General features: G+C 31.6%; 2 protein-coding genes across 2 annotated transcripts; one reads left to right on the top strand and one right to left on the bottom strand.

Moving 5' to 3' along the window:
* Window positions 1-779: 779 nt before the first annotated feature.
* Window positions 780-4,893, top strand: LOC110652120 (LRR receptor-like serine/threonine-protein kinase RPK2). The gene has a single exon (XM_021807632.2). It carries the CDS (start codon window positions 979-981, stop codon window positions 4,336-4,338), a length of 3,360 nt encoding a protein of 1,119 aa, XP_021663324.2. The 5' UTR covers window positions 780-978; the 3' UTR covers window positions 4,339-4,893.
* A 1,436-nt stretch (window positions 4,894-6,329) lies between these two features.
* On the bottom strand, window positions 6,330-11,025 carry LOC110652121 (ninja-family protein AFP2). Its single transcript, XM_058153976.1, has 2 exons — window positions 9,850-11,025; window positions 6,330-6,901 (listed from the first exon to the last, which is right to left on the bottom strand). The coding sequence occupies exons 1-2, from the start codon at window positions 10,535-10,537 to the stop codon at window positions 6,480-6,482; spliced, it is 1,110 nt and encodes a 369-aa protein (XP_058009959.1). The 5' UTR covers window positions 10,538-11,025; the 3' UTR covers window positions 6,330-6,479.
* Between the last annotated feature and the right edge of the window lie 3,422 nt (window positions 11,026-14,447).

The raw sequence follows: 14,447 nt of genomic DNA, 5'->3' as shown, positions 1-14,447 counted from the left end.
TATAAAATTTAAAGCAAGAGACTAATTTATTTATAATATAAAATTTAAAAATTAAATCAATAGTTAGAAAATATATAAAACTAATGATATTTTAATTATTTTTATTATAATTAATAGTCAATTAAATAAAAAATTAAATAAAAATAAATTATAAATTTTGCCCATTAAATTATTTAATTTTAAAAATATTATATATTTTATAAAAATTAAGAGATATTTTAATATCATTTATTTTATGAAAAATAATTTATATATTTATTTAATTATAATATTAAGTTAAAAGTATTTTTATATTTTAATAAAATTATTAAAATTTAAAAAATAAAAAATATTTTCTCTTTTTTAAAAAAATAAATTATTTTATTTAATTTTTTTAATTATAAAAATATTTTTTATTAAATGTCTTAAATTTTTCAATATATATATATATATATATATATACACACACAACATCATTGGTTGGTTGGACGTGCTAGAGGACAACGTTTCATCATGTAGTAATGAGATGAGGAGCCGATTCCCTTGTGCCATGGCAATGACGTCATGGCCGGCCACCAACCGGAAGCTTTTGGGGCCCAAAATATCCAACGAAACGTATTACACTGTGCCATGTGGATAAACAAACATGGACCCACGATGCGCTTGGTCTCACAGGAAGCTGCCGTGTGTTGACGGGTTGATGCAGTAATTGACCCGCCGCGGACCCCACTCTCACCAGTAAAGTCCGCCGGGCCCCGCCGCGTAGACCTTTTAACTTAATAGAAAAAAAATCGTAGACCAGTGGAGTCCTAGCTGGAGAGAAGTAGGGGAAGAAAGACTAAAGAAAACGCTGCTTCCTCCACAGAAACCCCAAAAAAACTCTTTTTTATCGTTTTCCTGCTGCCAAGATAGACTCTTTCTATTTCTTGCTTTCTTGGTAGACGAGTAAGGGTTGTGGACTCTACTGGGTTTCCTTCTTTGTCGCCATTTCTTGAGGAAATGAAAAGAAATTCGTTCCCAGTGATCATCATCTTCTTTCTGCTCTGTTTTTGCTCTTCTGTTTATGGGGGAGTGGTTTCTGACAAATCAGTTCTGCTGGAATTCAAGTCCTTTGTTTCTGATCCTCATGGGATTCTCTCCAGCTGGAACTCTAGCAATTCTGATCATTGTTCGTGGCTTGGTGTCACATGCAACCTCAAATCCAGGGTTGTCTCCATCAGTATTACTGGCGGTGATGATGGTTTTGAAGGTAATTCTCAGGCTCTTTCTTGTTCCGAGTCTTTAAAGTTTCCTTTTCGTAGGTTTGGAATCAGGAGAAATTGTTCTAATCGTGTCGGGAAGTTAGAGGGGAAGTTATCCCCGTTGATTGGAAAACTTAGTCAGCTTAGAGTTTTATCGTTGCCTTATAATGAACTTAGTGGTGAAATTCCCTTAGAAATATGGGGTTTAGAGCATTTGGAAGTGCTTGATCTTGAAGGGAATTTGTTTACCGGAAAATTGCCTTTTGGATTTGTTGGGTTAAGGAAATTGAGAGTTTTGAATCTTGGGTTTAATAGACTTGATGGGGAGATTCCCATTTCTCTATCAAAATGTGCTGGTTTAGAGTTTTTGAATTTAGCTGGTAACAAGTTGAAGGGGTCAATCCCCAGGTTTGTTGGTAGTTTCTTTAGGCTGAGAGGGCTTTATTTGGCTTATAATGAGCTGAGTGGGACTGTTCCGGCTGTTTTAGGAAGTAAATGCCAGTATCTTCAGCATCTTGATGTGTCTGGAAATTCCCTGTTTGGTGGGATTCCTGATACTTTGGGAAATTGTCGGCAGTTGAGGACGCTTTTGTTGTTTTCGAATAAGTTGAATGGAGAGATTCCTCGTGAGCTTGGCCAGCTTGGAAGGCTTGAAGTTTTAGACATTTCAAGGAATCTCATTAATGGTGTGATCCCTGCTGAGCTTGGTAATTGTGCTGAATTGTCTGTTCTTGTTCTTTCGAACCTTTTTGAAACGTGGCCGAATGACAAAAATAAGAGCAGAGAGATGTTGGCTAGTTTGCCATCTGTTTCTAATCATGAGTACAATCATTTTCGAGGGTCTATTCCTACTGAGATTACAACCCTTCCCAAGCTAAGAGTGCTTTGGGCACCGAGGGTAACTTTCGAAGGGAAGCTTCCAAGCAATTGGGGTGGCTGTGAGAGCTTGGAGATGGTGAACTTAGCACATAATGGTTTTGGTGGTGAAATAAATGGAATTTTTGGGAGATGCAAGAAGTTGTATTACCTGGATTTGAGTTCAAACGTGCTAAGTGGGCAGCTCGACGAGAAACTTCCAGTTCCTTGTATGACTTTCTTTGATGTTAGTCAGAACCTCATGTCCAGCTCCATACCTAGATTTAATTACAATGTTTGCCCACGTGTACCCTCCTCAAATTCAGATCTTGGTGAAGGCCGTGATCCGTCACATGGGTATGTGTCATTCTTACTATACAAAACTCGCCTTGCAAACCATTTGCCGTTCTCTGCTGCCACTTTGGCAGTGATTCACAACTATGGTGGAAACAATTTCACTGGTCCAATTCGTTGGCTGCCAATTGCACCAGAGAGATTAGCAGAGCAGACTGATTATGCTTTTCTTGCCAGTAGAAACAAGCTTACTGGATCATTTCCTGGAATCTTATTTGGGAAGTGTGATAAATTGCATGGAATGATTATTAATGTTAGCAAAAATCAGATATCTGGTCTTATTCCATTGAATATTGGTTCAATGTGTGGATCTCTAAGATTTTTGGATGCCTCTGAGAATCAAATTGCGGGTTCAATACCCCAAAGCATTGGGGATTTGAAATTTCTCGTTGCCCTTAACTTGAGTGGGAACAAACTGCAGGGTCAAATCCCAGCTAGTCTCTATAGGTTAAAGTACCTAAAGCACATCTCCTTGGCTGGTAACAACCTGATTGGTGCCATCCCTTCTGGTTTGGGGCAGTCGGATTCTCTTCAAGAGTTAGAAATTTCTCCAAATTCTCTCTCTGGAAAAATTCCACAGAATACTGTGAAATTGGAAAATCTTACTTCTTTTCTGCTTGACAACAGCAAACTCTCAGCGCAGATCCCATCTGGTTTCAATAATGTGAGATCACTGTCTTCAAATGGTCCATCAGAGCCATTGCCCTTGCATAGAAGGGTCATGAATTGTAGCAACGCCCATGGAAATCCTTTTCCCAACTCTTGTGACACATTCTCCCTTTCTGCATCATCTCCAGATCCAACAGGAAGCAATAGGGATCAACCAAGTGATTTAACTTCTTCATCAGAAACCAAAAGTGAGAGTACTGGTCTTAGGCCAATTGAGATTGCATCTATAGCATCTGCATCAGCTGTTGTTTCTATACTTCTAGTTCTAGTTATTTTGTTCTTCTACACAAAAAAATGGGTACCAAACACCAGGGTTCAGGTCTCTGAACGAAACGAAATTACCGTTTTTGTTAACATTGGGATTCCGTTGTTATACGAGAACATAGTAGAAGCAACTGGGAACTTCAATGCAAGCAATTGTATCGGGAGTGGAGGCTTTGGTGCCACTTACAAGGCTGAAATTTCTCCAGGGACACTAGTGGCTATAAAGAAGCTTGCTGTTGGAAGGATTCAAGGCGTTCAACAATTCCATGCTGAGATAAAGGCCCTCAGTAGAATGAGGCACCCTAATCTTGTAACTTTAATAGGGTACCTTGCCAATGAAACTGAGATGTTTCTCATATATAATTATTTGCCTGGAGGTAATCTGGAAGATTTTATCAAGGAAAGATCACCAATAGCTGTTAATTGGAAGGTTCTCCACAAGATTGCTTTAGATATAGCCTCTGCACTTTCTTATCTCCATCATCAATGTGCTCCTCGCGTTCTACACCGCGATGTCAAGCCTAGTAACATATTGTTGGATAATGACTTGAACGCGTATTTATCTGACTTTGGGTTATCTAGGCTCTTGGGAACTTCTGAAACCCATGCAACAACTGGTGTGGCCGGAACATTTGGATACGTTGCACCAGAATATGCTATGACCTGTCGTGTGTCCGAGAAGGCTGATGTTTATAGCTATGGCGTGGTTCTGCTTGAGCTGATATCAGATAAGAAAGCATTGGATCCATCGTTTTCTTCACATGAAAATGGTTTCAATATTGTTTCTTGGGCCTGCATGCTGATGCGACATGGCCAAGCAGAAGATGTCTTCAATGCAGGGTTATGGGATTCAGGTCCCCAAGATGATCTGGTGGAAATGCTGCACTTGGCTGTCAGATGTACAGTTGAGACCCTCTCAACCAGGCCTACCATGAGGCAAGTTGTCCAGCAGTTGAAGCAAATTCAACCTTCCTAATGTTAGCAAGGCAAAGAAGCTTACGAATGTGTACATGCGAAATGTAGATGGTAGAAGGTATAAAATAAGTAGAGAAAATGCATCTTGTAATTTATAAATTTGCTGCAAATCCCATGACAGTCATCCATCTGATATTAACCCAAAGCTACTGTTGATGTTATAACTTACTCCTTCCATCTTGCATTAGACCGATGGAAATTATCATAGTTAAATTGATAGAGCATAGGATTAGTGATCACTTTGTCATGGAATGTGATCGTTGTTCTTCTGTCTGGAAGATCAATATCATGTCATCCTAGGAAAAGTAAAGAGTTGCTGGAAAATGACAGGCTTCAGGTTTATGCTAAATATGAGTTTGGATTCTGTAGTCATCTATATATATATATATATATTGAGAGAGAGCAGAAAACAGCTATAATTACTGTCTCTTTGTCAGGGAATGTACCCATTAGAGTCTGCAAGCTTTTCCTATTTCAGTAACTTGTCCACAGCTCCTAGGAAACCAATTCAAGTTCTGGAGACGTTATAGTAAATGAGAAAGTTATCTTTCCTTCCTTTTTATGGAGCCGGGTAAATTTAACGTGGGAATGTTAACTTGCTAAGGAGAGGTCCATCTTTGGAAATTCTGAGGGCTTTGTCCTTTGTTAATTCATGGTCACTTTGGAAGACTACTGAGTTCAACAAAGACAAGTAGCACCCACCCAATGTACTCCTTTAAATTCCAACACCTTGAATGTGATAATAAAATGTGAATCTTGACATATTGATCAATGAAGCTAAAAATGAATGAAAAAATTTACAATTTGATCCCTGAATTTTATCTTATATTATATTTTAATATCTGCATTTTGAAAAAATAATTATTTAGTAAATGGATTTTGTACTATATCATACTTTAATTCATATAATTTTAATATATAGAATAATTTAATTCTTCTGTTAATGGAAACTAAATTATTCTATATATTAAAATTAAAGAGATTAAATAATTCATTTCTCAAAATCCAATGATTAAAGTGTAATATAGTATAAAACTTAGAGAGTAAATAATTAATTTCTCAAAATCTAAAGATCAAAGTGTAATATACATAAAATTTAGAGACCAAATTATAAATTTCTCAAAATAATTCAACTTATGACCAGAAAGAAAAATAAAACCAACCCATTGTTTAAAGGTATCCCTTTTTTATTATTATTATTATTTAAAAAAAAATCATGTTTAAAGCAGCCACTACATTTGAAAATAAGAGATAATCCATCACATTAGAACCATCCCAAATCCACAATCTTTAGTAAGGTCATGGTGTAATTAGAATACAAGAATTAATAAATAGTAAAGGTCAATCATCATTAATTTTTCAAAATAAAATAAAATTTGTCAAACAATATAATAAAAATTAAATCTTATCAAGATTGATTTTATCCCTCTTTTTCTTTTGGTATGATGCCTAAAAGGTTTTGTATCACTTACAACCAAAAGGTGCTCTCCACATTGGCCTACCCTAATTTTATATGTAAGTGTAGAGTTGACAAGAATTATAAAGGTAATGGAGATTAATAAGTAGGTTCAAGTCCACTATTAACAACCCTTGTAAGGAGGTAAGGTTTTTTTTTTCTCTTATTCTGGTTCAAACTTATTTTTTAAATAAAATATTAATTTTAATATAGTGAAAAAATAGATTAAATAATTATTTAATTACTTTAAAATTTGATAATTAAAATATATTAAATTTAATTTAAAATTCTAATTAATATATTTAAAATGATATTTTTTAATAGCAATTTTTTTTAAAAAAAAAACTTCATCTAGATTGCTAACTAGATGAGCTCTAGGGATAGAGTTTTTTTAAACTTTTCCATGATATGTCTTTTGTTTTTTTAAACTTTTCCCAATTATTTATTGACTGTTAGATCAAATTATCTCTAGAAGAAACAGCCTTGGTTTTCCCTCAATCATACACACAAGCAATAGATGGAAAACAAAAGAAAAATTTTAGCAGACCAGCTGAAAGTTTCTTCCAAACCATGGAAAACTAGTAAATTATATTATGTTTTCTGTCAAGAATTTCAAAAAAGAAACAAATAAAATAAAATCTATCTTCTAAAAATTCTCTCTCAAGGGGGGTGACATGAATATTCGGTTAAAAAAGGGAACTAACTGAAGTATTTACAACAATATGCTTAAGAGGGTGATCAACATCACCCCCACCTGCATGCTTGACAAACTCAGCTGGGGAGAGAAAGCTGCCATGGCATACACACATTATCCTCACTTCCTCGCCCTTACCGTACTTGTACAGAATGCCTTCTACTCGCCTCCCATTCGGACCATCTCCTATCGTGAAGACACACGGCATGTCTTCCACCGCATTTGTCCCAATTTCCTTCCGTCTATTTTCAGCAGAATCATGCTTCTTGGATGGATTCTCCATCTCTTGTGTGGAAGTTCTGCATATGTTTTCACTCATCTTTTTCCCTGAAGAACCAACAGCTTCTTGATTGCTTCGAACTTGAAAGGATTGATTACTCATAGGGCTTCTCGCTTCACCACCACTGCTTGATCCTGTGATGCATAAGAGTATACAAGATAAATTTCAGTTGTTATTTCTCCATGTTCTTCATTCACTTGCAGCAGATTCAAATAAATAGTTTGCACATGCATCCAAGATACGCAATTACAAAAAGATCACATTAGATTCTTTCAACTATCAGTGCCACCCATTTAGTAAATCAGACAACCGAAAAAAAAGCAAATGATACAATTCAAGAAAGCCGGAACTTACAAAGTCAAAAGCAAGGATACTCAACAACAACTGCAGAGTCCAAAATAACCTATTTCAGTAAGTTACAGAAAAGCTCTCCATTTTGCTCTAGTGTTGTCATTTTTCAAGTCAAACCTAGCCCACTTACTAAGCAAGCAAGTTCATGGAAGGATGACTTCCAATAAACAATATCAGCACCCTGAATCTTGTAGCCATTTGCCTTCAGCATTATCATCGGGCATAAACACCATCCTCCCCACGCCCACCCCCTTTTCTCTGTTCTCCATGATGAATTTCATTTCAAATTTGCAATTCAAATAGCATCCTCCAAGAAACTAAAAATCGCACCTTGAAAATTAAACTTGCAAATCCCTGTAGCTTTCACCCTTCACCTTCTTCATTTTTTGAATATATCTGTCCATGTGTGATTGAGAAACTCCTAAAACCTCCCAAGAAAAAAAACTTGGATTTTGTTATTTAACTGTACTTTCTTTGAATTTGAAAGTCACAAGTTTTAGGAAATAACAGTTACGAACTTAGCTAATAGCAAAAAAAAATCAACTTCTCTTCAAGAGAAAATCTATACCATGGGTGAAGCTCAACAATGAATAGAACAAGCCCTTAAAAACTTGACGAGTGCAGCACATCAACAAGAAATAAAAACTTTGAGACAGAAAACTGGATAGACCTGTTAGGAGTATGGATCTCTCAAGAAGCTTTAACCAATATCCAAGCTATCATGTACCCACTCGTAGAAGTCATATAAAATGAAATTAACTAAAAAAGTAGAATGGTTCACAGGGTTATTTTGCTTGATAGGACAATTGTACATGCTTAACTAATCTCAACAACATGCAATGTCAGATAGTCAACCTGCAGTAAGACAACCTAGTCAGCGCCATTGCTGTTTGATCTCAACCAGGCTCCTCTGGTCTGTTGGAGAAACAGGTAATAGATGAACATGGTCCCCGCATAAAAAAGGGGAGCATACAGCCACCTTTTATACATCATAGCCCAAGTAATACATCTACCAAAATGAGATCCTTATGGCATCAACACTACCAGCCATACAAAAGGGGCAATTTTTGTGCTGGCAAGAGTCATTAAACATTCACTGTGGTCCTTCTACCTTCAATCCTTCATCACTCCCTCCAGACATGCTTGACACATGCTCTATGCCACTCATACCCACAAAAAAATCCATTTATCAGATTCTTGCTCCAAATTAACTATCACCATTTCTAAGCAAAACAATATGATTATCCTTCACGAAATTTGCTCTCCATACGCATAGGTTTGTCTGAGCACACCTTGGTCATTAATCGAAAAACCAATTAAGAAAGTAGACTACCGAATCTCTATCTCTTCCTCATCTTGGAATGTTTTTACCCTTTTTATTTGTACCCCCCAAGTGGGTACACAAGAAGCATTGTTTAAAGTACAAAACAAGGTTGTAGTGTCTATGCAATTTAGGCCTAGTCTAGGAAGAACAAAATTTTATACTGATGCACTTACCAAAAGGGTGCATCTCTTTTGGTTGCAACAACAGCAAAAATCATGGCAGACATCAATTGAGGAAAACCTATTACCACAAATGAGGCCTCCCTTTCTAGCAAAAATTACATATTACTAATAATAAGAACTATGGGCACACTCTTAAATTGAATAAAATGCTTAAACCATTTGCTCAATCAGGTTGGTCAAACGTCAAATAACTTCTAGTAATAGCCCACAGGCTAAAACTGATTGACACAAATACTATCCACCGAACTCAAATATCAAATTATCAATACTCAACTCAACTCAACTAAGCCTTTATCCCAAAAATTTGGGGTCGGCTATATGGATTCGCTTTCTCCACTCTGAACGATTTTGGGTTAAATCCTCAGAAATGTGTAATGCTTCTAGATCATGTTGTACTACTCTCCTCCAAGTCAATTTAGGTCTACCCCTTTTTTTCTTTCTATCCTCTAACCTAATGTGCTCTACTTGTCTACGCTTCACATGACCAAACCACCTCAATCTCACTTCTCTCAACTTATCTTCAATTGGAACTACTCCTACCTTTTCTCTGATACTCTCGTTACGAACTTTATCTAGTCTAGTATGGCCACTCATACACCTTAACATTCTCATCTCTGCAACTCTTATATGAGTACGACTCTTTCCGTGCCCAACACTCAAAATATCAAATTATCAATAATGTAAACAAATTGAATGTTAAGTTACAGCCATTTAATTCCCACCAATAGCAATCAAACAATCATTATTAACATCTTCAACTAATATGTTCTCATTACCCCTCCAAATTCCTTGCTTTAAATAAACATTATACGCCACCTTCTTTGAACCCCAAAATCCATTATTTTCTTCGAAGTTCTTGAAAGCAAAATTTACTCCATTCGGTCAACATGACCTAACACAACCATTTATATTAGTCGAGTAAAAGTTGCATTTATTGAAAACAAACAAACTTAGCACTCTTTTCCAACTCTCTCTAAGCAACCAAAATCTTAGCAGATGACATTCACAAAACTATTTCAAAGAATAGTAGTGCTAACAACTCAAGAAAGGAACTATTCCCCAACCAACACACAGAACCTAACATAAAAATATATGTTCAAAATAACCAAACATAGAAATCATCCATTCCAATCCAAAACTCTCCCCAAAAATAAATAAAGTGAAACAATTAAACTGAAAACAGAAGAAAATAGGGAGAGGGGAGTTAAAAAAAATGAAATAGAACCTTGAACAGGCTTGCTTTCCATTTCTGACACCCCAGAAGAGCTTCCTCCTCGAGACTCCACGGACCCTTGTGAACCCTGCTGCGTCCCCGCCAATCCCTTTAAAGTAGTACCCCTATTCAGGTTCATTGCCCCGAAAACATCCTGCCTAGTCCATGTGGGTGTCCAATTCCCTCTAGTCGCATTCAAGCCCCTTCTGTCTTCCTCCAAATTCAGGTCTCCTCTCCAATTAGCATTCAAGTTCTTTTGCTTTTCGCTTCTTCTTCTCTTGGCTTCCATTCTCCTAAAACTCTGCATTTCTTTTCTCTTCCTCCACTCCTCTGTCTCTGTAGGCAAAGAAGATGTCCTCATAAGGACAGGATAAGACGCAGGAGGTGTATTAAATGCATCATTCTCTCTCGCTAGTGGTATTGAGCCAGCTATAGAAGATGATCGTATCAGTTTATTTGCAGACTTGTCAACCCCAAATCTGCCTCCCAATGATAGTCCCAGATTCAGTTCAATCTCCTCTGTATCTTCTCCTTCACTTGGTGACGTTTTGTATTGCTGCTGGATGTCACTTGATATAAATCTCTGCAACAGATCTCTTGGGTATCTGTTTATTTCCAAAGAAAGGCTCTCCATTGCTTTGCTACTAGTGCTGCTGCTTCTGTTTCTGCTTCTGTTTCTGTTATCATCTTCCTCACCCATGTTTGTTTTTTGTTTTCTCGAATACAGAAACAGGGAAAATAAAACAGAGACGAGTATTCCAGTGTACTAGACAATATTCTTGAGGCGATGAAACAGAGAATGGAAAACAAAAGGAAATCTTTGATCTAACTTAGAAAAACCCATGTCTAAAAAAGACTTGATTTTTACTATCTTCTTTAATGAATATGCACCAAAGAGCATTACAATTAAAACCCAAAGCCGCGACCCACAACCCCAAAACAGAAACGTTTCTGTTCTCTGCTATTCAATCAGATAAAAACTGGTAAATTTTATTATTGACTTTAGGATGAGCAAGAACTCACGATCACGAGAAACCAAAAATTTTTCCAAAAAAAAAAAAAAAGAAGAATCAAGAAACCCAGAAGGGACTAAAGAGTGTATTGGGGGGGACAGAAACAGAATAAAACAACGAAAACGGAAGCCGAAGGAACAGGGACGAGAAAAGAGAAGAGAGGCGAGGGGGTTTGGGTAACAGAAACCAATTATTATAATAATAATAATAATAATAATAATAATAATAATAATAATAATAATAATAGAAGAAGAAAGTAAAAGAAAATATTATTGATAAATTAAAAAAATACATATATATATATCGATTTTTTAAAATAAAAAATAAATAAAATACTTTTAAAAATAAATATTTTTCATCTTTTAATTATATCAAAATTAATTTATATTTTAAATATTTTAAAATTATTAAATTGTGCAATAAAATTATATATTTTATCATTGAGCTGGATATGTGCGTGTCTTGCTAGATGGAATGAATATAGTAAAAAATTTTCTCAGATTTAATACTTAGGCCGATAGGGCCTTACATACATTACTCACAGTCAAATGTTAATCGAGAGTTGGTACTTTAATATCTCATTTAAAATATTATATATAATTTATATGAAATTTTATATTTTAATAAAATTATTAAAAATATATCTTAACCCTGAATTAAATGTGTCTTTTTACTAGTAAAAAAATTAAAAAAATAAAATTATACTACTCTCAATTATAGAAAAAAAATTAAAGAAAAAAAAAATTTTAATTTAACGAAGTTAAAATATAATAATTAAATTATTTAATTTTGAAAACTAAGAACCATGTTTCATAATAAAAAAATTAATAATTTATCTATATATTATTTATGGAGAGACAAAAATACCCTTCACGTTAGAGAAGAAAAGTGTGTTGGAGAGAGCCAAGTGGCCATCATGAGAGACGGCAGATTGACACGCAGGGAAGACACCTTTTTCTAAAATAACAACTGTTATGTTTTGTCGTTTTGGAGACTGTGTTAACCAAGACAAGTTGCGCTTTCCATGTGGACGCGTGTCGACATGTAACTAAATCTAGAAAAAGTATCCACGTTTCGTTCAGCTTAGGCGTCTGGGAATTGGCCACGTGGATACGATGCTTTTGGGATTCTTTACTCGCGTAAATTTTGGATTTTTGGTCTATCTCTGTGTTGGGGTTGGATTGGTCTCCTGACCCTCTAGAAGCCAGCGGGCAAGGTGCCGCCTGCCCACCTTGCCCACGCCCAAACATCATTAATATTTTTTAAACTTTTTAAATTTAATTAAAATTTATTTTTAATTATTAATTTTATATATTTTAATTAATAATTTATATAAAATATTATTTATCAATAATTTATATTTTAAAATTTTAATAATTTATAAATAATTAAATTCTATTTATTTAAAATAAAATTTATAAATATTATTATAAAAAATTTAATAATAATAAATACTAATATATAATATCTAAACTCTATTTAAATTCACCACTTAAATTTAAATTTAATTATATATTATTTAATAAATTTGAATATCTATGAAAATTTAATTTATTACCATCTCTATTATTAGAATTTTACTGTTATTGATCATAATTATTATAAATGCAATTATATAAAATTAAACTTTTTAAATTTAATTAAAATTTATTTTTAATTATTAATTTTATATATTTTAATTAATAATTTATATAAAATATTATTTATTAATAATTTATATTATAAAATTCAATAATTTATAAATAATTAAATTTTATTTATTTAAAATAAAATTTATAAATATTATTATAAAAAAATTTAATAATAATATATATTAATATATAAAATTTGAATATTTCACGATATTATTTTTTAAATTTAAATTTAATTATATATTATCTAAATTTATTTTAATAAAATTTAATAAATTTGAATATCTATAAAAATTTAATAAATTTGAACATCTATAAAAATTTAATTTGTTATTATCTCTATTATTAGAGTTTTACTTGTTTTGATCATAATTATGAGAAATGTAATTATATGTAAAATTAAATATTTATTATTTTGATATATATTAATAAAATTTTCTATATAATAATTATTAAACTTATTTTTATATAAAATCAAAAATAATTTATACAAAATATCTTTATTAATATAAGTTAATGTAAACTATTATTATTTTAATTATGTATATTTTATAATTAATTATATAAATTTTTATTATAAATATTTAATTTAATAATTATTAATCTCATTTTTATGTGAAGGTGATATTATAATTTTAATTATGTTTCTAAAATTACACGTGGCTCCAATCCAAAACCTTCCAATTTCAATCCAAATGGAACCTCATAGCAAACCATAAAAAGCAATTACGAAGAGTATCAATATCACGTGGATCCTTGTCTATCCAAGGATGGATCATTCGGGCCTTTTTAGCAAAATGCTTTTTTTTTTTTAATTTACTTTTTCATTCCTAAATTATGGCAGTCTAAAAGACATTATCCAGTCCTTAAATTTTAATTTTTTTTATATTTTAATTAAGTATAATAAAAGAAGGTAAAGAATTATAATTATTTTTATTTTTATTTTTATATTTTTTAAAGAATTATAATTATTTTTATTTTTATATTTTTATATTTATTTTTTAAAATATAAAAAATATATATTATTTCTTTTTATATTTTTATTAATTAGCTTCATTTAAAAATTTTATATTATGATTCTTTTTATTATTTATCCTCTCCATTTTTTTCTTTATCCTTTTTCGTCATTTCATTATTTACTATTTTCACACCCCATATATATATATATATATATATATATGAAGGGCAAAAGGGTAATTTCAAGTGAGTAATATGTAACACTTTTTTTAAAAAATTTATCACATGTCATATTTCATAAATATTATCATTTATATTAATTATTATTTAAATATTTTATTTATTTTTTAATTATCAATATTATTTACAATACTACCTTAACATTTATTTTTTAAAAATTTCAATTTTTTAAAGATTAAGACTTTTATAATTAAATACAATATTTAAAAAATATTTATATTATTTTATAAATACTCATTATTATTAATTTTTTTATTTATTTTTTAATTATCATTATTATTTATAATACTACCTTAACATTTATGATTTAAATTATTTTTTTTTAAATTTAATTTTTAAAAATTAAAATATTTTATGATTAAATATAATATTTAAAAATTATTTATATTATTATTTTATAAATTTATTTATGTAAAAATATTATTTATCACATGTTACCTCAATAATAATATAATAATAAAATTTTAAAATAATGATAATAATAATAAAAGGTTATTAATGATTAGTAGTTTAAAAAAATTAATCATTAATTTGTGATCTTATAATCAATTATAAATATTTTTTTAAACTAATTATTATTTATTTTTTATTTTTCTTTTAATTATCATTGTTATTTGCAATATTACTTTAATATTTATGATTTAAATTATTATTTTCTTTAAAATTTAATTTTTAAAAATTAAGATATTTTATAATTAAATGTAATATTTAAAAATTATTTATATTATTTTATAAATACTAATTTATATTTATTTTTTTTATTTTTCTT

Source organism: Hevea brasiliensis, chromosome 9 (assembly GCF_030052815.1).
Source record: "Hevea brasiliensis isolate MT/VB/25A 57/8 chromosome 9, ASM3005281v1, whole genome shotgun sequence".
Classification (NCBI taxonomy): Eukaryota; Viridiplantae; Streptophyta; class Magnoliopsida; order Malpighiales; family Euphorbiaceae; genus Hevea; species Hevea brasiliensis.
Note: the sequence above shows the minus strand (reverse complement) of the source record. Positions and strands in the feature narration are given on the sequence as shown.

Excerpts from the sequence above, each read along its gene's own strand:
- LOC110652120 (XM_021807632.2), top strand. The coding sequence starts at position 979 with ATGAAAAGAAATTCGTTCCCAGTGATCATCATCTTCTTTCTGCTCTGT.
- LOC110652121 (XM_058153976.1), bottom strand. The coding sequence starts at position 10,537 with ATGGGTGAGGAAGATGATAACAGAAACAGAAGCAGAAACAGAAGCAGC. Across the intron at positions 6,902-9,849 it reads GGAAAGCAAGCCTGTTCAAG|GATCAAGCAGTGGTGGTGAA; the intron begins GTTCTATTTCAT and ends TATGCATCACAG.